At 45.7% G+C, this 27,890-nt stretch overlaps 1 protein-coding gene across 4 annotated transcripts in view; it reads left to right on the top strand.

Annotated features, from left to right (window-relative positions):
• rapgef6 (Rap guanine nucleotide exchange factor (GEF) 6) overlaps nt 1-27,890 on the top strand; it is a 187,919-nt gene that overhangs the window by 124,797 nt on the left and 35,232 nt on the right. For 3 of the 4 annotated variants that reach the window (XM_080780489.1, XM_080780487.1, XM_080780486.1), the window contains exons 11-20: nt 2,017-2,175; nt 3,262-3,414; nt 5,873-6,037; nt 7,887-7,994; nt 9,590-9,793; nt 10,617-10,725; nt 11,717-11,963; nt 19,481-19,641; nt 22,669-22,683; nt 25,607-25,850. In XM_080780489.1, the coding sequence (XP_080636615.1) occupies nt 2,017-2,175; nt 3,262-3,414; nt 5,873-6,037; nt 7,887-7,994; nt 9,590-9,793; nt 10,617-10,725; nt 11,717-11,963; nt 19,481-19,641; nt 22,669-22,683; nt 25,607-25,850 (1,565 nt within the window). The remainder of the gene's footprint in view (nt 1-2,016; nt 2,176-3,261; nt 3,415-5,872; nt 6,038-7,886; nt 7,995-9,589; nt 9,794-10,616; nt 10,726-11,716; nt 11,964-19,480; nt 19,642-22,668; nt 22,684-25,606; nt 25,851-27,890) is intronic. The other variant, XM_080780488.1, reaches the window with a different exon arrangement.

Raw genomic sequence — 27,890 nt, 5'->3', positions numbered from 1 at the left:
ATAACATCATTACACTTAAACATTAATACAATTATGTCATGTTTACATGCCTAGTCAAGCAGTCTGTACATGGCGTGGGGTCACATAATATTAATTACATCGATAACACACGAGAAAAGACAAGTGATCTTTGCAGGGTGGAAGAAGGAAAAAAAGCAGCAACGTGACACTCTTCCATGGCTATGTTGCAATATAGCACTAACCGGGCAAAATATGTATTATTAGTTTTATACATTTTAGGAGTGAAAACATGTGTTTAGAAATGACAACATCTCAGCAGTTCAGAGTAGACAATGTCCCATTGTTAACAACACACGACACAGACAGCTAGCTAACTAGGCTAGGCTAGCTAGCTTCTCGCTCCATTGAAACCGAGCATTCAATAATAACATCCCTCTGACCTCATCATGGATAATATTAGATCATATTATCTTATCAAAATAGTAAACAAATTCCAAGTTAATTAACCAGCCAAACATATATGATTTAATTCGTTGGAAATGGGATGCAGCCGGCTTGAACGTCTCCAGCTGGACGTGGGGGAGAGAGTGGCCAATCAAATCGCACCAAGAACACGGTCCCTCTGACCGTTCAGCGACTGAGTAGTAGTGATTTTTTTTCAGACTGGCTAGTGTTAACCCATTTTGGGCGGGAACCCCTTTTGGTGCTAATACTGTACAAACTTACAGTCTATATCCACTCATTTCATGTAATTGCGGGAGCGGAGTCCTGCGCTGTCTCGTCAGAGAAACTTCCACTTTTCAATTCTTAAAAATGTCCATCCTGTGTGATGATGACTCATGCCATGGTGGTTGAAGCCACTTCCTAGCGTCGCAGACCCAAACTAGATAAAGTGCCCCTCGGAGGGCAACAGGTCTCCACCAGGGCAGGTCAGGTTGTGGCCTCCTGGTGGCGCTATAATAGGCATGGTGGAGACAACTGAGAGTAAGAAGAGTTATTCTGTGTTCCCAGTTCCTCGTGATGAAATTGCAAAGTTAAATGCCCCTAAATACTGTTTTTTTGTTCGATATGTATAATCAATCATTTGGTTCTCTTCTTTGCCTGCTATAGTTTCTCCTAATTATATTATTGGGTATTTCTGTTTTCCTATATCCTCAAGTGCTGTTATTTTTGCACGTTAGAATGATCAGCCTTTGATTCATGAGAAAGCAACAAAACTAAAACCACACAGACTTGCCTATAGTATACATTTAAATCTTATTTTCACAGAAAACAAGCGGCCCTTTAGGCGAGTATCCTCCACCATGACGGTACAAGCCGTTGAAAATGGGTCTGACTTTCAAAATTGTAAATTCAGCCCTGCCCTCTGTGCCCTCAGTCACCATTTACTTAACTGATTACCTCACAAAGGTGAGCAACTCTCACAGCCGCAACACTAGAGGGAGTATAAATAATGATCTGGTGCCGCCCACATATAGAACAAATATGGGTAAATTCACTTTCCACAGCACTGCCACTCAGGTATGGAATGCCCTGCCACCTTCCCTCAAAACAAACAAATCACTGGCTTCCTTTAAAACCTGTCTGAAAAATCTATATCAGCGGATCAAAAGGAGAGAAGATGACTGCCCAACCTCCCTATACCCCCCTCCGAGTGATTTATTTGTATTTAGATTATTTTGTACCTGTAAATAGTTACCGGTATCATGTTTTTGAGGTACCGGTATCTCGATTACTGTCATCATTGTGTTGTGAATGAATGCATGGGACCCGAATGGAAACAAGACCGCAAGGTCTTTTTTCGGTGCTATCCTTTTGGATAAATGTGCTTTGACTGTACCATGTACTGTTTTGCATTTGTTATTGTCTAATAAAATAATCAATCAATCAATCAATCAAACAACTATGGGTTGCTTGCTGATTCTCCCTGGTCTCTCTCAGCTGGACCTGTGGTAATGATTCTCCCTGGTCTCTCTCAGCTGGACCTGTGGTAATGATTCTCCCTTGTCTCTCTCAGCTGGACCTGTGGTAATGATTCTCCCTTGTCTCTCTCAGCTGGACCTGTGGTACGTGATCCTCAACGGAGCGGTGGAGATGGGCCATGCGGACGGCCGTGTGGAGACCCTGTGCATGGGCAACAGCTTCGGCATCTCGCCCACGCTCCACAAACAGTTCATGAGCGGAGAGGTGCGCACCAAGGGAGACGACTGCCAGGTGAGAGCTGTGGTGGACAAAGTAACCAAGTACATTTACTTAAACCATTTAGTCCTGACGTCGACATTTAATAAAAAAAAATATATATATGTATTTTTTTTTCTGAAAAACCTCATGTTTCTATATCAGTGGTTCTCAATATTTCATGTCAAGGACCTCCAAAAATATATGAAATTGGCCGCTGACCCCCATGTGAAAATGTGTTGTTTCAGGGACCTCCAGAAGCAAAGATTTGAGTTGAAAACGTTCGCTCTGAAAGAGTATATATTCAAAGCTTTGCACCACATGTTCATGATTTTTCAAAAATAGCAGACCTACAAGCTTGTAGGGCGCCACTCGGCTCAATAGCTAAATTATAACATGGGTTACTTCTAATAGTTAGCTTGCAATTGCTAAGCACTATCAACAATTAGGGCCACATACAGTATCAGTGGCTCATTACCTTCTAGACTAGAGCCACCACAAATATAAGTGTCAACTGACCTATATTGCTTCCTGAGATGTGTTTGATATTACCTGGTCTCTGTCACGGTCTGAGACGCATGGCTAAGAGGAAGCCATGCAGTCCTCCTAATATAGAACTGGGAGGTGAGGCTTAGTTTAGTTCCAACCCTCTCAGTCAATGGCCTCACTCACTGACCTGACCAGTTCCCCCCCCTCCATCGCACGCTTCACTTTCTATCCGCGTCATACAGGAAGATAACAGAGCCGTGTTGCCTAAGAAGCAAATAAAGAAGTTGTTGACTCGTTTGAGGAAAGCATAACGAGGAACCGCTCCGCGAAGTAGCAGAGAGAGAAGGTCACCGTGGCTCTTAACTTGGCATGGTAGCATGAGACGAATAAGCATATAGCTCTAAATTGTAAGTATGCTCGCGCGTCGGCGACCCAGGCGGTATCTGGGTACGTGAGGTGGGGGGGGGTTAGTCGCAGGCCATCCGGGTGCTTGGCGCTTAGCTTAAATAGTCCCTACCAATGCCTCTACCCCCCCGCTCGTCCGTGTTCCTGTGCGAGTACCCCGTGGTGGTGCGGAGCAGCCTTCTGCTGTACCACAAGTTGACGCGTTGTCCTCATGTCTTTCTGGAGCAGTTTGTGTGCGTGGCCCAGGAGGACTACTGGCGCATCCTCAACCACGTGGAGAAGAACACGCACAAGGAGGAGGAGGAGGGAGAGATCGTCATGGTGAAGGAGCACCGAGAGCTGGACCGCAGCGGCACGAGGAAGGGACACATCGTCATCAAGGTGAGGGGCGAGGGAGAATGGCCGCCAGCCGGGCATGCTGATTTTTACCATAGTCCAGTGGTTTTCAACATTTTTGAGCGGTGCCAAGTTGCCAACTGACCTGAAGTGGCACTGTTGAGCAGCGTGGCTGTGTATGTCTCCATGTACTGTGTGTCCCTATGTACTGTATGTATTTCTGTTTAGGCAGCGCACACACACACACACACACACACACACACACACACACACACACTGCACAGTTATGTGAGTTTTCATATCAAGGCCCACTATTCATTTGGCATTTGAGTCACAGAGCCTTGCAAAGCCAAAACTAAAGAATATTTTGTTATCGTTGAGTAACATTTTGTCCACAATTTCCTGCTGTGTTGATGTCGGTACCATTAGGAGAGATAACCGGCAAACGTTGATCAAAATACCAAATATTTTACATTCTATAATTGTGTAGGCTTCTTGTAAATTAAGTTAATCTGACGAAGATCCGAGTTGGATCAAAAGGTTTTATGTTTAATACACTTTTTTGGGGGAAACTGGAGTTGTTTATTCATTTATATTTGATGTGTACGACTGTACGCATATTGACTCAGTATTGCAAGGATTCATTAATTATTCAAAATAGCAACACCCGGTTGGAAGAATGAGACAGCGTTGTTTTATAGACACATCAAACCAGAACACAGACTTTCACTTGCCCACTGGGAACCTGGTGAAGATTCACGGTTAAAGTGATCCTAGATCAATAGATTGGCTTGAATTAACAACACCTTTGACCAATTCAACCTTTTTTTTTAATTGCCACAATCGACCTGTGATTTTTGCATTCCTACTGTACATACAAATATAATCACATGGGAATCGGTTCAACATTTAACGGTAAAGTCGGCGTGCCCTCGACTGTCGCTCACGGGAACGTCGATGCCTTTGCGCAACCGTCTTCCGTATTGATCATTCTAAGCTTGGCAACGTTAGCACCATTAGTGTTTGTCTGTGCCTCGGCTTGTACACTACACCGTTTCATATGCGCTCCCGAGCCCTTTGATCCACCTCCAAGCCTCCAGAGGCGGGCCAGATATCGATCGGATAATGGCTCCTCAAACGATTCCAACCCCGGCTGTATGCTCCTCGTGTTTGCTCCTCCAAAAAATCTCTCCTCGCACGGAGAGATAACGAGTCAATTCACGAGTGATACAGTAGCATTTCCACTTCTGTTTGGCCCCTTTTCTCTCTCTCTCTCTCTCTCTCTCTCTCTCTCTCTCCCTGCGTCAGAAAGGAACAAAGAATAACCTGACCCCTTTTAGTTTCTGTTCCTCGTCAGGCGACCCGTTTCCTATGTCTGTGTGAGCTGCGTGCTGTTGTGCACATACGTTGATCCTGTTAAAAAAGGTTGCATAGTGAGGCTTTAAAATAATATTTCATATTTGATATGTGAGCAGCAAAAGCTTACTGTACTGAGTACAGTATATGAATATTGTGTGCATGCACGCTTTGTTTGTGATTGTGTGAACAGGCACCTTTGACTGACAGCTCCGCTCAATATGTGCCACTTTGCAGTTTATGTCCTTGTCACTTTTATGATTAATGATGACATCAATTATTCAGGTGCGTGTGCGAGCATGCCTGTTAGTGCATGTGTTCATGATTCTGTTGTGGTGTGTGCGTGTGCGTGCGTGTGCGAGCGCCTACACCATGATAGAATAGAGGAACTCTAGTGCAACTCGCAAAGGACAAAATATCATGCATCCTCAGTGAGAATGTACAAACATTCCTGTGTCATTCCATCCACGTTCCAACTTCCAACTCTGTGATAACCCCCAGACACCTTTACATCTCTGATGTTGTTGTGGTTGATGAAGAGTCCAGAGAAGTGTCTGTATTAGAGATAGCCTGCACCTTTGGTCCACAGCCACAGGCCTACATACCATCTCAGAGCGGGGCTATATGTGCAGACTATTTGTGTCTATATTCGGCAGCCTAGGGCATACCCACAGACCGGCTGTTAGAGGGTTCCAACAACTTGGGATTCCCAAGAAGGAGGCAATAATTGTCAGCCGTCATATGGCACTTATACCCATAGAGTTACTGGGCTGTATTTTGCGTGTCTTAAGTACCAGGTCTTATTACCTAACTTGAGTAAACTAAAGACCTGGAGGCGTGATCAATGCTCTTTGGCCACTCAGAATAGCCAAATGGCATTGATCACACCTCCAGGTCTTTAGTTTACTCAAGTTAGGGAATAAGACCTGCTACTGTACTTAAGACAAGCGAAATACAGCCCACTGAGTGACATGCCTATTGTACCTTGAAAAGGCCATGATTCTGTAAATGTACTGTAACTCTACTGCACTAGTTATTTGTGTCCTGGTATGAATCTCCTTTGCGTGAACATAAACAAATGGGTTACAATGTGTCAGGGCACGCCGGAGCGCCTGATCATGGTTAATACATGGTTACAATGTGTCAGGGCACGCCGGAGCGCCTGATCATGCACCTGGTGGAGGAGCCGTCGGTGGTGGACCCCACCTACATCGAGGACTTCCTGTTGACGTACCGCACCTTCCTGTCCAACCCCATGGACGTCGGCAGCAAGCTGCTGGACTGGTTCAAGGTCGACAGCCTCCGAGACACGGTACGTGTGTGTGTGTGCGTGAGCGTGCGATTAATAGTGTGTAGCCTCCAAACAGAGGCCTAGAAGTAAAGTTGAATCGTTCGTAACGCAATAAAGTGTGTGTGTGTGTACCCTCGAGAAGCAAAGATATGAGTTAAAATGTTCGCTATGAAAGAATATATATATTCAAATATTTGCAAGATTTGCTCCAACGAGCATGTATATCTTGCTATTTTTAAACGACTAAAGTACAAAATAATGGTTAAAGGTCACACAAACACACACACACACAAACACACAAACACACACACACACACACACACACACACACACACACACACACACACACACACACACACACACTCCATGGGGGAATAATGTACTGCTATATAAGTGTTTTATTTGTGTGCTGGCAGGTTTATACTCTTGTCTTTGTGCGCTCATTGGCTTGCGTGTCATTATCTCGTGTTTACGCGTCTCCGTGGAAATGTCGTGTGTGTGTGTGTGTGTGCACGTGCCTCTGGCGATCAATACGCAGTTCAGCAAGCTCAGCTGTCCCGGGGACCGGTAGCGATTTGTCCCAGGGTCTTGACACTCCCATCGTCCATAAGTGATTTACCATAAGATTAGTCCTTGTGTTGTCAATAGTCTTTATGAGGCAGTCATCTGGCCCTTTAATCTCCTGCCCTGCTGAAGAAGGGGATCCAGCCAGAGAGAGAGAGAGAGAGAGAGAGAGAGATAGACGACGAGTGAGATGGCGTGAAAGGAGATTTATTTTTGTTGACGAGCATTCCGGGATGCTCTGGTGGTTGGTTTCTTTATTGACCTTAACTTGAAAAAAATAGCAGATATTGTTAAGAGGTCACTGTTTCCAATGCTTTCAGCTTAACCACTTAAGATCGATATACTTCATTGACCAGAGTCACTCAGGAATCTATACTATTCGTCCCCTTTGTTTTTCTTCCTCTACACCAAATCTCCTGAATGTACAGTATGTTATAGCTGTTGTTTCTGCCTAATGTTCACCCCAGAATCGGGACACTAGGATTCACATGGTTAAAGCATAATAAATGTCTGAAATATTGTCTGTCTAGATCCGTCAAACAAGTTGTGATCACGACCGCTGCCTTTGTTTATTTTCTTTATAGTGTTTACTGTAGCTTCTGCTCATTATTTGGCTCCCCCACTGCTTCCAACACATTACTGAGCAGACTAGCGGAAAGGGCCGTCGCAGGGAACGCACGCCGCAGAATAAAACAGTTGACCAATTAACCATGAAGCAGAAGGGGGTGGGGGGGGGGGGGGGGGGGGCTGTTCGTTTGCACAGTGAAAGCTCGACACGACAAAATTATCTCAGGTCGTAAAACATTATGAAAGTCGGCCCTTATTTCTCAAACACAGAGTCGGTGTAGTCCGAGGGTGTTCTGTGAAGAAACAGGAAATTAAAACTTTGATGGAAGAGCGAGCGTGCGTGCGTGCGTTCTGTCTGTCTGTCTGTCTGTCTGTCTGTCTGTCTGTCTGTCTGTCTGTCTGTCTGTCTGTCTGTCTGTCTGTCTGTCTGTCTGTCTGTCTGTCTGTCTGTGCGTGCGTGCGTGCGTGCGTGCGTGCGTGCGTGCGTGCGTGCGTGCGTGCGTGCGTGCGTGCGTGCGTGCGTGCGTGCGTGCGTGCGTGCGTGCGTGCGTGCGTGCGTGCGTGCGTGCGTGCGTGCGTGCGTGCGTAGTCCAGTGTTTGGTGATGAGGTGACCACATAAAACATGACGTTGTGTGCGGTGGTTACCGCTCACACAACATATCTCTCTGTTTTTACTAACACTAAACACTAAAACTGGACTATGAATAGGCCTTAACGGTTTGTTTGTGCCCACCACAGGTGACCAGGATAGTGTTGCTGTGGGTAAACAACCACTTCAACGACTTTGAAGGTGACCACGCCATGACTCGCTTCCTGGAGGAGTTTGAAAAGCACCTAGAGGCCTCGGTAAGGTTTGCACTTTTGTACCGGACACATGAATGTCTGTCCGTGGCCTGATTCCATCTAGGCCTGCCCGGTACCTGTAGCGGCCACATGAATGTCTGTCCGTGGCCTGATTCCATCTAGGCCTGCCCGGTACCTGTAGCGGCCACATGCATGTCTGTCCGTGGCCTGATTCCATCTAGGACTGCCTGTTCACTCAGAGCTTTTGTAAAACCTAACCCTAACGATGGAGTACGTGCCATGATTTCACCCCCCACCCCCTAAAACATGATCATGTACTATTCAAAAAGTATACAGTGTTATAATTATGTTTTTATGTGACCACACCCACCAGTTCATTAAGTATACCTGGTTTTCACCTTAGCACCACCCACCTGAATGTCCTGAAAGCTCTGCGAAAAAGGCATTCCCGATTCCATCTGAAGACCTGTGTTGCATGTCCTTCCACCCCTCTCTCTCTACTATTCTACAAACTGTACACAGTATATAAAGGCATTTATAAAAGGAGTTTGCACTTAAACGTTTACGAAATGCAGATGATGCACAACTAAATGATGTGCTTGTCCAGAATGGGAACGGCACTAACAACAACCACTAGCTTTTATAAATTATTCAGCCGTCTTGTCGCGGCAGATGAAAAGGAGATGTGTGGTCTGAGCGTACAGTAACACCCGAGTTAGCATTCTGTTGCTGTCGGGAGGAAAACACCTAACTCCATTTTGTAGTTTTTTTTATAAATCAATGCTATTGAACACCCTTTACATCTGTGTGGGTTAAAAATACATTGAACCAATGAAAAGTAGTAAAATGAGCTTCGGACAAATCCTCTCCACTGCATTGGACCCTCAAACTGTCTGCTAAAGCAGCTAACTCCACCACCTCTCCCCCTCTCATGCAAGTAATTGACAAGTCACAATACCAACTTGATTAGGCAGTATTGCTTTGTTTTAAAATTATAAGGGTTTCTTCATTTCCTACCAGCTCAGTGGCCTTGGTTAGAGTGTCCGCCCTGAGACTGGGAGGTCGGGGTTCAATACCTGGCCGGGTCATACCAAAGACACTAAAATGGGACCCAGTGCCTCCCTGCTTGACACTCAGCATCAAGGGTTGGATTGGGGGTAAGTCCCTGCGACATACTAGCGTCATGTCCAGGGGGTGTACTTGTACATCAAGCTGCCTCACGCTACAGAAACAGGAGATAGGCTCCTGCCCTATGGGCCTCATGGCTCGGCAAGGCTACTTACTTCATTTCCTGAATTTATTTTCATTTTCATTTCATGAAAGAGATGTGCTAATGGAACGTTTCTTGCCAATTCACTAGTTCCTTCAGCCATCGGCTCCATTTCAGTCATTCAAAGTCACATTTCCCTCAAACCTGCGGCGCTCATAGTCCACTTCCTTGTTTCACTGTGACAAAATGAATAGTAGCTGTTATGCTCATACATGCAATTACTAATTACAGTACATTTAAACCATTATATACCTTGTTGACCAGGATCCCTCAGGGGAGGTCCCTCCTTGTTTTCCCTCACACCAAATGTCTTTGCTGACTCACTCCCTCACTCACTCAGCTCTCATCCTATCCCTCTATCTGTCAGAAAATGAAGGGCCACCTGCGGCTGCTGAACATAGCGTGCGCGGCCAAGGCCAAGTGGCGTCAGATCACGCTGCAGAAGGCCTCCCGGGAGTCTCCGCTCCACTTCAGCCTGCAGGGCGGCAGCGAGAGGGGCTTCGGCATCTTCGTGGAGTCGGTGGAGGAGGGCAGCAAGGCGGCGGAGGCCGGCCTCAAACGGGGAGACCAGGTAACAAAGAAAAGAGGATCATGTTTAGGCAGTCTGTTGTAGGACACATGCTCAAAAGGACAAATAATAATAATGAGGCAACACAAGAATTCAGAGTTTGGAAGTATAAGGATTTTACTCGAGTAAGGAGACGAGACTTACATGAGACCTGTTCATGTATGGAAACCCCAGTCTGACTCTGAGAGTCACATAGGGTCACAGCCTTTATAGCATTTATTCTATTTAAGCATAAGTGAATAAGCCAAAGTAGCCTATTCTACAAGCCCTCAACGCGTCTGTGACACATGGAGAATAGAATAGGCTACTTTTGCTTATTTTAAGATTAGAGCATTTCAAGTGGTCGAACTAGCATTATTTGCAGAAACGTCCTCATAAACCCTAATCGTCTCGGATATTTCATATTAAAGCAAACGTTGAAGCCTCATATCATTATCAGTCTGTGATTTCTTCACCCGATTGGCAGTATGTAACGGCAGGTGAACAATATTACTAAAACCTCATCATTTAATTTACATATTGTGTTAGTTGTTTAGGAAACAGCGCTAGTGTGTGGGGGCACACTGTTTCAGTCGTGAGATTTTATTGTGCTTTAACCCATTTTGGTGTTTTAAACATTATGTTATAATTTAGCTATTGAAAAATAGCAGATCTACAAGCTCATAGCGCGCTACAAGCTCATACAAGCTCATAGCGCTCATAGCGAGCTTGTAGGTCTGCTATTTTTGAAAAATCGTGAAAATATTTATTTCAGAAAACTGGAGGATTTAGAATATATATTTTTAATTTCGAGGTCAGGCCTAAATGGGTTAATCCATGCTTTCAGATCATGGAGATCAACGGGCAGAACTTTGAGAACATCTCCTACGCCAAGGCCATGGACATACTGCGGAACAACACACACCTCTCGCTCACCGTCAAGACCAACATCTTTGGTGAGTGAACCGTCTCGTCAGAGACCGGCCCCGCGCGGCTTCTGTCTCCGTCAAAAAGCTGCTTTGGAAGCTGCTGCCCCAAACCATGGATATGCACAACAACACTGCATTGTATTTAGGCCTGCAACTACTTATTATCTTCTTGGCGATTATTTCATGCCAATTTTATCGGGGGGCCCACTTGCAATGTCCTCACGTCGACTGAAACTATGTAGAAAAATGTCCATCGACTATCTTTTTTTCACTGACGAAAATGAAATAAAATATAATATCTATGCCATGACTAAAACTAAAATATTTACATTTTCATCGTACAAATAAAAATAAATATGTCCTCTTGTTGGTCATGGTCATGTTGTTCTTGGTCGCAATGCAACCAAGTGTAAAATCAGCCTTTACGACACCGTCGAGGCCGGCTAAAATACATTTTAGTCGACCGAATAAACTGTAGATTTAGTCGACTAATTTCTTGCGATATTTAGTTGACACTCAAACTAGACTAACATTGAAGGCGTATGCAAAGGCTCAACATATGTAACTTAGATAGCATTTCATGTAGACATAGTGTATACGCATAGTTTCATTATATAGATATTCCACTGTTAGGTTCTTAGCTCACGTATGATTCGTGATGACTAATTTTGTATGTATTTGATGTATTACCATGTTTTCACTGCGCAAAAAGCTTGGAATACGGATGTGTCTATTACAGGAAACTCCTGTTAAACTTTCCAACAAACTCCCGTAAACTCCCGAATTGTACCATCACACCTGTATATTACCGTATATTACTGTATAATGTATATGCTGCTAAACTTGAGGTTTACGGGCAAAATACAGTGCCCATAATTGCCCGTTAACTCCTCATTTCTCCTCATTGTTCATGCTTAGTTGCTTACTGTAAACCGCTCTGGATTAAGAGCATCTGCTAAATGCCCTAATTGTGAACTTGTAATTGTAAATCAAAATCTGCCGTCCAAACCACCTCCAGTGTTCAAGGAGCTCCTGAGCCGCATGGTGCACCAGAAGAAGAACGGCGGGCCGCACATCCCCAAGATCCAGGAGAAGAAGGGCGGGAACCGCTTCTCCATCCCGGACCTGCCGGGAGACATGGAGTTCCCCACCGACCACAAGAGCACGCGCAAGATGAAGGCCAACACCGTGTCGGGCGGCCGCAACAAGATCCGCAAGATGCTGGAGAAGACTCGCTTCAGCATCCTGCCTCCCAAGCCCTTCAGGTATGCTAGCGTCGTCATGGTGGTTATAGGTGGAGAGAGAGAGGGTGCAGAACAGAGCAAACAAAGGCCACCGCTCAAAAATAGTATCACATGTCCATGTGCATGTTTTTCCCTGTAGTAGCAATTTCACAGTATAGGCTCTGTTCCATTATATACACAATACACAACAGCATGATAGTGCAAGAAGAGGACGATAGTGTGTGTGGGGGGGGCAGCGACGGAGGGACGGGGGGAGGTAGTGTTTTTCTTTGCCCTGTTTCTCTCTGGCTCTTATCAGTTCGTTCATGTATCTGATTGGTTAGGGTTCACCGCCGCATATCGTCAGTGGTGGGAAAAAGTACTCACATTTTGTACTTGAGTAATAGTATCAATACCGCAATGTAGAAATACTCATTACACTTCTATGTAAGTAGAAGTCTGGAATTCAAAAATATACTTGAGTAAAAGTACAAAAGCATTGGTAAGACCAAAAGTAAAATGGTCACGCAAGTAGAGATTGCAAAGAGAACGCTGTAGTGCTTCAAATCAAGTAGGATAGCAAGTAAACATCAAACCTTGCATCGGTCTAAACAACAATGCCATGTAAGCTGAAAGATTATAGTAATAGTAAAGAAAAAAGCAAACTGATTGGTGGGATTGACTTCAGGGAGTTTATAGTACATTATAGACTTGCCTGTAAATCACCTGCTCGTGTGTCTAGACTAACTATAACCTAACGACTCTGTCTATTGCTTTCCAATCTGGGGATGCTAAATCAGCTGGGCTGGTCAATATGGGATGTGTGTGTGTGTGTGTGTGCAAGAGGCACACAAACGTGTCCTTGTGTGTGCGTTCACGCATGCATGCTAGCACACACACTCACACACACACACACACACGTTCATTCATTTGGCACGGACAAGAGAGCAGACTATTGCAAAGTGTCTTTTTATACGTTGCCCGACTTTTATAGTCATATAAATCCCTGGTATGAAGTGGAAGCCAATGTCATCATCGGAGAATAGAAAGGCTTTTTTCTTGTCATCCGTGCCAGTCCTTGCCAAATAGATAATTCAAATGTAGGTAATGTAAGGTATCCAATAAGTTGTTTACAATTTAGGCTTTTTGATGACGCTCTACACACAGTTTAACCCATTCTGACCGGGCACCCATTTTGGTGTTAGCATCATGTTATGCTTTACCTATTGAAAAATAGCAGATCTACAAGCTCATATCGCGCCACCGAGTGGCGCGATACGAGCTTGTAGGTCTGCTATTTTTGAAAAATCGAAGAACGACTGACATTTTTCTAGAATCTGATCTCAGGTCAGAATGGATTAATCAGACCAGTGTGTGTCCTAGTGGAAACCTCGTATGAATCTGATTTCAGGTCAGAATGGGTTAATGCAAAAGTGGCCACGTCCGTATTTGTCCTCAAAATGTGTCGCAGATGACTGTCCAGTTTAACTACCATGAACGTCGCAGGACTGCTTCCGTCTCTGTCCTCCTCCAAGCTGCTCTTGAGCAACACCCTGGATCAGACGACACAGTAGCTCAGAGAGAAGTTTAACACTCTTTATCGATCGGTACATTTTAAATCATACCCAGGCGGTGCGACAGGGCCCTCGCCACACACACACACACACACACACGCAAGGACAAATGACGTATAAAAACTGTGGGTGGAAGTTTATTCATCTAGCCGGGCCATTATGTTTCTCCTTCACTCAGCCTTTTTGTGTTTTCCATCTCAATAACACGAGACGGCGCTCTGAATACAGATGGACCTGAATCCCTCTTCCTGCGTCCATCGCCGCTCATCGTTGTCCCTTAACCCATTCTGACCTGAGATCAGATTCATACGAGGTTTCCACTGGACACACACTGGTCTGATTAACCCATTCTGACCTGAGATCAGATTCTAAAAATGTCAGTCGTTCTTCGATTTTTCAAAAATAGCAGACCTACAAGCTCGTAGCGCGCCACTCGGTGGCGCGCTACGAGCTTGTAGATCTGCTATTTTTCAATAGCTAAAGCATAACATGATGCTAACACCAAAAGGGGTTCCCGCCCAGAATGGATTAATTGCGGGGTGACCGAAGAGCACTCGATGGCCAAATAAAGAACACAAACGAAAGGCATGAAAAGGGGCCATTCAGTCGATGAAAGGAAAACGACCGCGGTCGTTGGAATGAGTTTGCCGGTGCTGTTGGATCGAAGGCCGCCGTGTGCTGAATGGCGCACAACGTTATGACACAGAGGAGACAATCAGCCTCCATGCAGTATGATTACTGTGGGTATCATCAGCACGAGGCTGTTGAGAGAGAGAGAGCCTGTTCATGAATGTGAATGTGAGAGAGAGAGAGAGAGACCACAGTACTGAGTACAGTATATCTATACATCTATGTGTGTGCGTGCGTGCGTGTGTGTGTGTGTGTGCACACGTGTGTTTGTGTCCGTGTGTCTGTGTGTTTATAGCACTCCATGAGCAAGCGTTGACAGTTAGACGTGTAATTAACATGGTCACGAGTGGCATCTCCTCTCACGAGCATGGACACAATGAGCCTAACGAGGCCCGGTGGAAAGACAGCGGGATGCAACGATGAAATAAAAAAAATCAAGGGCTGTTGTAATGACACGTTTATGGCAAGAGAGAACACGCCATCTTAGCTCCCGTGTGTAAAAATCCCTTTAAGAGTCCCCCAGATCGCTGCAGAGTGGTTATGAATGATCATGACGGTCTTTTAATGTCGGCCAGTGGGCTATTTGCGGCGGCATGCAATGGTTTGGTGTAAAGGGAAGAAAAAGGAAGGGGCCAGGTCCAGACACCTGTGGAACCCCGGGCAAGGAAGGAAGTATACGTATTTAGAAGTATATAAATACGTATATATTTATACGAATAAAGGTAAAAACGTTTTTTTGGGGACAGGCTTCACTGTGAATGCCCTCCAGTGTAATTAGTACTGCATCTTTATATCATATTATAATGTATTTACTTTGTGAGATGCACTTTATAATCTTGTTTTACTGTTCTTGTTAGACATCCCTCCTCGGGGTAAGTTTCAGTGGCATTATTAAAAGTCTTTCTCAAAACGCCATCCTCGACTGCACTAGACTTATTACGAGAGAGATGGACAGTTTTACACCTTCACTTTCCCCCGGCGGGGCAGTAATACTGAAACAGTGAAATGGTGTTATCAAAAATACTGCTCTCTGAACATGTCTTTGCTGGCTTTGGAGATCGGACAGTCAGTCAGTCAGTCAGTCAGTCAGTCAGTCTGTCTGTCTGTCTGTCTGTCTGTCTGTCTGTCTGTCTGTCTGTCTGTCTGTCTGTAACAAAAACGCAAGATTTCATAGTTATCTGCGACCTTCGGTTGCAATTAAAATGACTAAGTGACAAATGGCACTGGCATAAAGACAGCACAACGCACAATTAATGCAATAATTCATTCAAATATGTGGGAAAGAAAAGTTTGAATAAAACACGCTTCGTGTGACTTTCCCAAGCGGATGTTGCAGTGAGTCGGTGACAATGGGATTCGTGGCAGTTTGCTCAGCCTTGAGGACGCAAAAATGACTAATATGCCTTCTATCAAACATGACTGAGCCAGCCGCTGTCACACACTTGAGATTGTGTGTGTGTGTGTGTGTGTGTGTGTGTGTGTGTGTGCCTTTAACTTCTCTGTGCGGGTGTTACTACGGACGCTGCTGCTGTTTGGTTTATTTTTCATGCTTGTCAATGTGGTCTCTCTCCCCCCCTCGTCTCCCTCTGTGCTGCTTCAGGGGCCTGTTTGGGTAAGAGCTCTTGTGTAACCCCCTCCGTCCGTCCGTCCGTCCATCCATCCTCCCTCCATCCATCCGTCCTTCCTCCATCCATCCTCCCATATCGATGTAGTTGAAACACACCTCAGGTCGCATGAATTGCATTTTTATAGCGCTTGTCCAAGTGCTCAAAGTGCTTTCCAATGGTCCATTCATTCATACATTGGGAGGTGAAGCGGCGAACAGTCCACGCCGGCGTCCTCACTTGGACCCGTGAGGATTCCATTTGGTGCTGTACATACTGTACCTGTAAGGTTTCATTTGGTTCACAAATGAAATGATACGTAGCTCGCAGAGTTAGTTTCAGTCAGACACGACTCGAGGGGTTAATACGTTGCATTACTAGGTGGGCGAATACAGTGTTACGCAAGACCCACAAGTCATACGCTGACGTGGCGGGGTATTTAAGACCCACAAGTCATACGCTGACGTGGCGGGGTATTTAAGACCCACAAGTCATACGCTGACGTGGCGGGGTATTTAAGACCCACAAGTCATACGCTGACGTGGTGGGGTATTTAAGCTCACCATACGCTGCCGTGGTGGGGTATTTAAGATCACCATACGCTGACGTGGCGGGGTATTTAAGCTCACCATACGCTGCCGTGGTGGGGTATTTAAGCTCACCATACGCTGACGTGGCGGGGTATTTAAGCTCACCGAAGACTGCATTCTTCCTGCCTTCCTTCTGCATTTGGTTCCTGGTTGTTGTTCTGTGTTCTGTTAGCTCCCACCGCCACCCCAGTTCCACCGGTGGGCTCTGCTATTCCCGTCCCCCATGGGGGCTTGTTATCGTGTATCGATCTCCCTGCTCTTAATGTTTAATGATGGCTGTATAATTGTGCCGAGCAGGGAGAAAATCTGGAAAAGGTAGCAGAGCCGAACGCCAAGATAAAGCATTATATGCACACTTGTATTCTCATTCTATATTAGATATTTGTTCAATCTATTTGTGAGTTAACTGACTGAACTATGAATCATTTATAGCAGGGGGACCTGACTGACACCCCTTCAAGGACCCCAGGGGTCCCCTCTGAGGCCCCCCCTTCAAGGACCCCAGGGGTCCCCTCTGAGGCCCCCCCTCTGAGGCCCCCCCTCTGAGGCCCCCCTCTGAGCCAGAAGATCTCACAATTTGTCGAATTGATGCTGCTTAAATCCAGCCTCCTTCTCTCGCCTCCTCGCCGCCTCCACATTAACACACATTAAACTACGATTTTGCCTAATCCATAATGTTCTATTTTGTTCTTTTCTATCGTCCGGTATTCAACGATGTCTCTGTTCCGCCCTCCAAGGATGGAGTGCTGCATGCGGGGCACAATAAACCAGGCCTTGGTTTGCTGCAGTGTTGGAATAAATGAACCAGTGGTGGAAAAGTACTCACATTTTTTACTTAAAAGGTACCAATACAATACCGCAATTTAGAAATACTTCAAAATCTAGGCCCTACCGAGGGAGGGAATTAGGCCCCACAAAGCCGCTACATGCATATAACCATGCGTGCTGTAACCCTTCCATAAGTGAAGTGTGTTCCACCATCTCCACCGCCGTCAGCCTGCTGTGTGTGCACCCTTCATTTGTGACTGTGTAAAAACGTTGTATTGGTAAATTCATCCCCCTGAGTTGCTGACGGCTAAGTGAAGTAAATTGTCTCTCCTCGCCGCATGGATCCCGCCACCCGCTCAACAGCCCTGGTGCATTTGGCCATATCATTTTCTGTCACCATCTGGACTGTCGCCGCCGAAGGCATTAGGACGCCCGCGATGCACGCGAGTGCCTTCGATCTCTGTCCGGGGTTAATTTGAGCTTGGCGTTTATCTCAATTGGGGCTATTTTTTGCCATTACTCTCGGCCATCTCTCTCTGAATCTCCCTCACTTTTATTGTCAACCCTCTCCCTCCCTGCCTCCCTGTATCTTTTTTTCTACCCCTCAATTATCCAATGTGTCTCTCTCGTTCACTGCTGTGGCTCCTGCGGCACGCATCGCAGATTACAGAGACTTCTGCTACAGTAGAGCTCAGCCATGTCCACAGAGGCCCTGCTACTGTAGTACTGCGCCACCCGATCCTTATGCATTAGAATGCGATGTGTTTTAAAAAAAATGTTCATGTTTAGTCTGGGGATTTTTTTTTGTGGATTCATCTCATTTAAATTACCGCTTAAGCCCTATATAGGATTCCTCATTATGACGAATAGCAACAACAAAAAAGGCGATCTACAAGCTGTTGAAATGAGATCTACAAGCTGTTGAAATTTGAAGTTGAATACCTTTTCCCATGGATGCCCAATAAGTGCCAGGTGTTTAGGCTCTCATAATTCTTTTACACACACACACACACCATCTATAGCCCTCTTTTTTTTTACTCCAATCGAGCTGCCCTTTCTGTTTCCCCTCATCAGCCTCATAGAGAGAGACCCCGTCAAACTATTGACATTGTTAATGTACAGGTTATGGCGGTTGCATATCGCTGAGCGAGGCTAAGCTACCGTGGCTATAGCCTCGTTCACACACACGCAAGCTCACCCCGGACCGATGGCTCTAGGGCAGTGGTTTTATCCGTGACCCAAAATATAAATTAGATGTTCGCCCGGGACCCAAACTAGTGAACCCTAGTTTTCTCAAAAAAAACTATTTTTCTAGCAGTGTTGCATATTATGCATTTGGCCTCACATCTGAAAATATTTTGTTCCAGAAGCAAAGATTTGAGTTAAAAAACGTTCACTGGGAAAGAATATAATTATATTCAAAGAATTGCGCCACATTTTCACAATCTTTCTAAAATAGCAGATGCTTGTAGACCTGTTTAAAATAATGGTTAATGTGGTTAAACACTGAAGTGACACAGATGCGTTTATCAGGTCTTACTGGGTTTAATGTTAAAGATCCGTTTGCCTCCTCCTCCCCGCCGAAATGGACTTCTTGGATTAAAGCTCCTCTGCCATGGTAGACATTTTCGTAATGAGTCTCCTGGCATTCATTTTCTGGAGTTTGTTTTCTTGTCATTGGTTAGGACGGAGTTCTGTAGCTTTAGAATATGGTCTCCTGTCTCCAATCAAGTGGAAAAGAAAAATGCACTGATTCTCACTTAAAAGCTTTACAACAGTAATGACCAATAGTATGGTAATAGGTACAGTATGCGCATACAGTATGTGCATGCATAAAGGGAGTTAAACGGAATCATAGGACTTTTCGGTTTGGATGTACATTATGGGGCTGATGGGCTGTCAGAAAGGCCAGAAAGAAAAAAAGTCTACCACTGCAGAACAAAAATAAATCTTCAAAAGCAAGTTTTGGAGGAATTCAGCGCTCAACCTTTTTGTTCGCCACTGAGCCATTCCGGACGCTCCATGTCTAATAAGACTGTATCTCTATTCTTTGTCTCTCTCTCTATCCATTCCTCGCTAAACTACCGGTAGTGAAAATAGCAGATCTACAAGCTCACACTGTGTCGCTTTGCGCCACGTTGTGAGCTTGTAGATTACTGGGGGGGGATGTGGATGTTTTTTTTTTAATAATTAAAAAACTAAACTGTCATGCTTGTCTTTCTCTCTCTCTCTCTCTCTCTCCCTCCTCTCTGTCTCTTGTCTTTCTCCCTCCTCTCTCTCTCTCCCTCTCTCTCTCTCCCTCTCTCTCTCTCTCTCTCTCTCTCTCTCTCTCTCCCTCTCTCTCTCTCTCTCTCTCTCTCTCTCTCTCCCTCTCTCTCTCTCTCTCGGTGCAGTGACGGCGGCGTGGGCCAGTCCCAGGACGACAGCATGGTGGGCACCAAGCAGTGTCGCCACAGCGTGGCCATCATGCCCATCCCCGGCAGCCTGTCGTCCAGCAGCCCTGACCTGCTGCAGCCCGCCACCAGCACACTGCTGGACTTCTCCAACCCCGCAGGTGAGGAGAGAGAGAGGGAGAGAGAGAGGGGGAGAGAGAGATAGATGAGTTGAGGGTGTGTGTTTTTAAGTGGTGCAACCACTCCAAGGAACAGCAATGTCCGTATTCACCTATGTGTTCACCTATGTGTCCGCCTATGTACTGTATGTGGCCATGAGCACCAGAATGACTATTAGTACCAGTAGGGGCGCTGTTGTGCCAGAAACAGAGAGAGAGATAGTGCTGCACGTGCTGCACTGTTGCCTGCTAATGAGAGAGAGAGAGAGAGAGAGGAGGGGTTGGGGGGAGTTGCACCACTCAGTAATATGGTCACACACATTTTTATGGGTCCCTTTATTGTTTTGTGTCCTACGCAAATGTTTAAAGAAAGTATTGAAAATAGCTGATCTACATGCTCACAACGCTGCGCGAAGCGACGCGTTTGTGAGCATGTAGATCTGCTGCTTTCAATAGTTTGTGTCTCGGGGGCAAACGGCTAATCTCCCCTTTTGGGTCACGGGCTAGATGGCTTGGGAAGCACTGATGTAGAGAGCCACTTGTAGACTGAAGGACCCTACACACGCACACACACACACACACACACACACACACACACACACACACACACACACACACACACACACACACACACACACACACACACACACACACACACACACACACACACACACACACACAGCTGGTCACACACACACACACCCTCATACAAATTGAAATACCAAACACCCACATGCTCACAGCACGTGCAAGAAATCTTGCACTCACACATGCATCCATTTGCACGAAACGCACTCGTTTCAAAAGCACTGTGCTTATTATGTGGGAATCACACACACACACACACACACACACACACACACACACACACACACATACTGGAGCTATAGAAGCTTTTAACAACATGTACTGTACGTGCACGGCTGCACACACACACACACACACACACACACACACACACGTGCATGTGTGCGTACGGGTCATTCCTTTTGAAGTGGCTCAAAACTGCAGTGGAATGGCGTCCATCTGAGAAGAATTAACCTCCCGGACAATTCCCGCAGCCCTCTTTATTACGCTTTCTGTCTAACAGTTTTGTTCGGCTCCTAATTATTAAAAATTACAAAGTGGGGCTCCCGGGAGGAGCTGAAAGATTAAGTGGGAAAAAGTGTGTGTGTAGAGAGAAAGTGTGTGTGGAGAGGGAGAGAGAGAGAGAGAGTGTGAATATGATTTTGATTTATCGTCAACCGCCCTCCCGTTCTTATTAGTCTGCAGGCCAATATGTCACATGTCTATAATATGCACACACACACACACACGCACGCACGCGCTACACGACACATACACAACATGCATTATGCAACATGCATGCACACAAACACACAACACTTACAGTGCACACAGTGACGTGTATACTGTACACCACACATCTCGCATGCACTCATGGCACCACATGAATCATCCCCCATTAGCCTGCATGGTTTCCATTCGTCTCCTCCACTTCTCCAGCCTGCCGTTATACCGTCTGTCTGTCTGTCTGTCTGTCTGTCTGTCTGTCTGTCTGTCTGTCTGTCTGTCTGTCTGTCTGTCTGTCTGTCTGTCTGTCTGTCTGTCTGTCTGTGGGTGTGTGTGTGTGTGTTGGGGGGCTGGGTGAGTGGGACAGATTGTATGCGTACATATACCCCCCTTTTACCAGTGAGTCCATTAAAAACAGTGGTTTTCAAACATGTTATTGTCAAGGACCACAACATGTATACAGACCCCCATTTGAGAAGATCTTGTGCCAGGGACCCCCATAAGATATGACACACGCACACAACATGTTTTCTTAACCCATTTTGGGCGGGAACCCCTTTTGGTGTTTTAAGAGTAATGTTATACTGAAAAATAGCAGATCTACAAGCCGCTGTAGGTCTGCTATTTTTGAAAAATCATGAAAATGTAGTGCAAACTGCAAATCTTTGAATGTATATTCTTTCAGAGCCAACGTTCTTAACTCAAATCTTTGCTTTTGGGGTGTCCCTGGAACAACATATTTTCAGATGGGTGTCGGCGCCCAAATACATACATAATCTTGGGGGTCTTTGACATGAAAAGTTTGAGAACCACTGACATAGAAATGGGGTTTTCAGAAAACTGCCAGGATTTAGAAGACATGTGTAGAATTGTGTCCAGGTCGAAATGGGTTAAGTAGCTAAAAACAAGAATGATTGCCAGTTGCAGCAAGCTCTCATTTATAAAAATCACAGCTTCACGTTGCGGTGTTCAGAGTATGGGTTTTATGGGTATGTCTCCCATTGGCTTAGAGGCAGTCTACAGGCAGCCAATCATGAAAAAGTGTCCACTACGGTCGCTACTAGAGGTACGTGTAAATGTTTTTAGTTTTTGCAGTGATGTTGCATCCTCACTTTATTTAGAGGGAGATTGAAGATGTTTTCCTGTGGGACTGTTTGTGTGTCATTGTTGTCTTTCGTTATGGAAATCTCATAAATAACTAGAGCTTTATTGATCCCGTGGGGGACATTCAGGTGTGTGTTTGTGTGTCTGTGATTGTTTATCATGGTTCCGAGAATGAAACAAGCATTGTTCCTCTGTGTTCTCTCTCTTTCTCTCTGTTTCCCTTGTCTCTCTGTTTCCTATCCTCCCTCAGTCACTTTCTCTTTCATATTCATTTATTCTTCCTGGTTTTAGCCCCATCCATCTCTCTCTCTCTCTCTCTCTCTCTCTCTCTCTCTCTCTCTCTGGTGGTCTTTGTTTGTCATTCACCGTCCGCGGCTGTGATTTGAGGCAGATGTTAGACTGTAGATGAGTAATTCACGGCTCCCATGCTTTCCCATTGGCAGACCAGCATAAAGAATAAGACGCTTTTCCCGACTGTAATGTTTCCAACCACTTTGTTCTTTCTCTTTTTCCCCCTTCTCTCTCTCTCTCTCTCTCTCTCTCTCTCTCTCTCTCTCTCTCTCTCTGTCCTTACCTTTTCTCTTTGTCTCTCTATCTTCCTCCTGTCCCTGGCCGTCCTTACTGCTTGCCAAGCCTTGGGACTCTACTGTAAGTATACATAAATACCCTCAATGCCAGAGTTCTGTGTTTGTGAGTGTTTGTTTGTGTCACAGTTAACATGCTCCCTAACCACTACTTACTTTCATTGTATGATCAAAATAGCCTATATGAACAAGCTCACCCTTTTAGCTGTTTTTGAACGTTTAAAGTGGTTATGAAGTGTGGGTCACGACCCAAAGAATACGTTTGCACATACAAGTGGCCTAAATGAGTTTTCTCAGACGGGTGGCTGAGATAGGGTGAGAAGTTCAGTCACGTGAGAGAGACTCGGAGTAGAGTCGCTGCTTCTTTGCTTGGAAAGGAGCCAGCTTAGGTGGTTGTGGCATCTAGTAAGGCTATCCTCCTGAGCGTCTCCTTAGGGAGGTCCTCGCTGCTCATCCCACTGGGAGGAGACCCCCGGGGCAGGCCAAGGACCAGATGGGGGGGGGGGGGGTTACATCTCCACACTGGCCTAGGAACGCCTCGGGATCCGCCAGGATGAAGTTACTAATGTTGCAGTGGAGAGGGACGTCTGGAGCTGTTGCCCTAGCAAACCCGACTCCGGATAAGTGGTTGAAGATGGATAGATGGAAGTGGTTACTGTCAATTCAGTAGCCATTGCCATGCTTTCATCCCATCAACGGCAGTCTGTCTGTCCTGTATCCAGGGGCCCATCCACAGATAGACACCAGATAGTCCTGTATCCACAGATAGACACCAGGTAGTCCTGTATCCAGGGGCCTATCCACAGATAGTCTGTCAGTCCTGTATCCAGGGGCCTATCCACAGATAGTCTGTCAGTCCTGTATCCAGGGGCCTATCCACAGATAGGCAGTCTGTCTGTCCTGTATCCAGGGGCCCATCCACAGATAGACACCAGGTAGTCCTGTATCCAGGGGCCTATCCACAGAGAGACACGAGGTAGTGCTAGACAGAGCAACTGCTCTTTTGCCCTCTGGACAGCAATGTGCCATTTTGAAAGTTCGTTTTTATTTTTGGTTGTGTACAGTGTACAGTATGTGGCACATGACGACATCGACCAATTCTGGATTAAAACTTGTCTATAAATTATTTATGCCCCAAAATCTATAAATCTCACACACAAGGCAGCCGACACTTGAGCACCCTCACTGTCCCCTCAAAATGTCTGCGCACGCCACTGCCGGCATCCGTACACATGTTCATTATTACATTATTAGATTCGTGTGCCACGACTGCTTCTGTTCACACTTTTCATGCGTGACGTTATTCCACCCTCCATGGTTCCCCCAGTCCCTGGACCCTACCCCTCCTCATCTCTACTCTCAGTCCCTGGACCCTTCCCCTCCTCATCTCAGTCCCCGGACCCTTCCCCGCCTCAACGTGCAATTTATCTCTCGTGTCGGCGTGACAGAGAGCTCGGGTAAATATTTGGCAGGGACGAGATGAGGAGAGCTAGTGGGAACTATGGCACTCGGGCAACTCCCAGTGCTGCGTTCGCAAAAAGAAAACCTTGACTAGCGACACCCGCGTGCCTTTTTGTGTTTAGAATGAATCTCTGGCCAGAGTCCAGGGATGATTTCCGTTGTCTTTTAGATGGTTAAATGATGTGTTCTTTATGGTGGATGGACTGTAATTGCTGGCGTACGTTGTGAGGTCAGCTAAGAGCCTGTCTCCAGTTTTAAATAATGGCCAGCTCTATTATATCAGCTCTAGTATATGGCCATACCCATATACTGTACTGTACATACATGCAGTACACACACACACACACACACACACACACACACACACACACGCAGCTCTCTAAGCAGCCTGGAGTGCGAATGATTGCCTGTCTGTTAATAGTGAATCATTGTCTCTCATCTTCTTATTGGCTCGGGGGATCGCCGCTTTGTTCCTGCTGATCGCACTGCTGTTATAATAATAATAATAATACAGATGCCATTATATGACCCTCTCTCCCCCTTTCTCTGAGTATAATGGCACACAGATCATTGAACATGCTTCTCGTGTGTGTGTGTTTGTGCGCACGCACGCACACACGCAGTGTTTTCTGTTTACTCATGTGTGTGCGTGCGCACATCGTTATACAACATGTGTGCAAGAAAGCATGCATGGGGGAAAAATTCATCAGTGACACACACACACACACACACACACACACAAACACACACACACACAACTCTCTGTCACTCTCTTTGCAGCTTCAGTCATTGTCACCCCTTTTCTACATGTGCTTCGGTTTTGAGTTGTTTAGTGCCTTATAATCTATCTCATCAGTCATATCAGTTTACCAGCTTTATACAGCCGTATGGTTCATTCTCTCTCTCTCTCTCTGTGTCTCTCTCTCTCTCTCTCTCTCTCTCTTTCTCTCTCTCTCTCTCTCTCTCGCTCGCTCGCTCGCTCGCTCTCTCTCTCGCTCGCTCTCTCTCTCAACCTTTAATAAGACTTTTCCATTATTTGATGCTTATAAAGTAGTTGCATTATTTGATACGCTGCTGATAACAAATGACTCCCTCATCAGTGGTCTGATTAATCTATGATTATATGAATATATTATCTATTAATAATAAAAAATCCCGCCCGTGTGAAGTGAGGGGCGCTAATATATTAAAGTCTAACTCATGTTGATTATAGGCGATGTAAAACAAACGGTGACGAAACAAACATTAAATTCTCTTTATTGTTAATGGCATTTAATGTTTTTGCGATAGGGTCAAGATGACGTACATTTTCCCTTCATTGTCAATGGCGTTTTTCAAACAAACATTGAACTAAAAACTAACATTAAACCTGTATATAGGAGGGGCTAGCAATGTAAAGATTTATCTTTTTAATATATTTTCGCCAACGGAAATGGAAGCTTTCTTGCTCTGATTTGGGGAGGTGTAGTTCCAGACTCCAGACTACCTGGTACGTGACGCGTCTCCTCTCCCCCCCCTCCCCCCAGACATCCCCGACCAGGTGATCCGCGTGTTCAAGGCGGACCAGCAGAGCTGCTACATCATCATCAGCAAGGACACCACGGCGCGCGACGTGGTGTCGCACGCGGCCAACGAGTTCGGCCTGCACCTGGCCTCGCCCGACACCTACTCGCTGTGCGAGGTGTCCGTGAGCCCCGAGGGCGTCATCAAGCAGCGCCGGCTGCCCGACCAGCTCTCCAAGCTGGCCGACCGCATCCAGCTCAACGGCAGGTAAGGAGACGGCCGTGGAACGCTGCCGGAGCGCCGGGCACCACTGGGTGGGTCATATACATAGTCCCGTTTTAGGTGAAAGGTTTATCACCTTTAAGGTGGGGTCACCGCGGCGAGTGACGTGATGTTGTAGATTTCTAACCTTTCTAAAAGTACACGGCGGTGATAAGCTATCTCCTCAAACTGGAGTATGAATAGGCCTCGAGGCTACATCATCACTCCATCAGCCTCCTCTCCTTTGTCATTCTTTTCCTGTACCGACATAGAAGCTATAGGTTGATAGATGTGGCAGAGAGGGAAAGGCTTAACGTTTAGGGCAGGACCCCCATAGTAACTTTGACCCCTGCTTTATATTAGGGGAGATGGGATGCCCAATGCCCATACCCTATAGGTGGGGTTGACGAAAGGGCCTTTCTGTGTTGACTTGTGCATGCTCTCCCTAGGGTAGGTACCATAGACTGTAAAAAATATGGACAAAGCGTTCCGCGGGTCTAACATGAACATAAAATGAAGCCTGTCAGTCCTTGCAATGGAAGTCGCCATCTTTCTAGATCCGTTTGGGCCCAGCTGGCCCATTGGCTGGCCCAGACAACGAGGCGGGACTTCCCCCCTCCTTCTTTGTTGGTTTTTATTTTGACTCGAGTGGGTGGGGGATCCCGTTCATAGACTGTAACGGTAGCCACGCCCCTCAGAACATGCGCGACTTTATGGTAATTTTCTTTATAAATGGGACCATAATTTTCCAAAAAGAATATTATGACATTAGAAATGAGACTTTAAACTAGTGACTGGAAGCAAAAAGTATTCATGACCATGTTTATTAAGGTAATACAGTCTAGGTGAAGTTGGGCCCAAATACATGGACTTCTATGGGGCTATGGTTTTTTTTGAGCCCAATGACAGCGCCACAACAGGCCATTATATGAACTTTCATTTCCTTAGTGGCTTCACAAAATATCTGTCTGACTGCCCCCCTGGTAGGTACCCTCACACAAAGAAAACATGCAGTAATCTTGGGCTCTATACTGCCTCCTCCCCTGGCGCCTGATGGAGGGGAAAGGGACTGGTTGGAATAACGTGTTCTTTCCACACGCTATGTCCAAACGGGGGAAACTCCCCCCTGTCAGGTGAACAGAAGCGGCTTGGACTCCTCATGCATATAAGGAAGTATGAGGTCAGTCCGTTGCTCTCTCCAGGTTGGCAGAGGGAGTGTAGAGCCCAGGATTACATTAGATAAATGACACTGGGTGAAAGCATGGGTTATCGTGTGATAGAAAGTAAATCTCCCTGTCCTCCACTTCTCCTGGTCTCCTGCGTGCGTGCGATAGGCAGGTAGCACATCAGACTCATCCCAACTAGGTTGGCATGAATATTTCATCCTCTGACTGGAGCCCTGCAGATTGCACGGCACGGCAGGAATTATTCATGTGTGTGTGTGCACGTGCAGGCATGCACATGCACACATTCACACATTCACCCACGCACGCACGTACACACAGACACACACACACACACACACAGACGGCTGTCACAATTATTACATAATAATATATAATCGTTTGGGCAATCAGCCTTAGGGTCCCGTGGGACCCTGACGAAGGCTGATTGCCGAAACGCGCTGGTCCTCCCTTTTGTGTAATGAATGATCTTTGCCATGCCTTAAAGCTTAGAATAAAGGCTTTTTGTGGATCCTCTTATTTATTTTCGTAATTATACCTCACCAACGAGCACCTGTATTCAGTTGGACCACGGCAGCGCTCCCTTCCTCTATTCAACTTTTGTATAAAATTATTATATTGAATCATTTTAACATCAGGAATGTCTTGGTATATTTAAGTGATTTGACATATCTTCCCTGTGCAATTAGTGAATTTGAGGCCTCAAAGGCAATCTTAATTATTTTTTCTTAATTTACATGTCCAATGTTCAACACCAAAAACATGATTGCATCATGAATCGCAATTATTAGTAGGACAATTAATCGTCAACCTAAATGTGTGATCGGCACAGCAGTACAGTCACTTAGAGGTACAGTTATAC

The sequence above is a fragment of the Protomyctophum bolini genome (assembly GCF_963924005.1).
Source record: "Protomyctophum bolini genome assembly, chromosome: 13".
NCBI lineage: Eukaryota > Metazoa > Chordata > Actinopteri > Myctophiformes > Myctophidae > Protomyctophum > Protomyctophum bolini.
The sequence above is the reverse complement of the archived record's forward strand: the minus strand, read 5'-3'. Positions and strand labels throughout refer to the sequence as shown.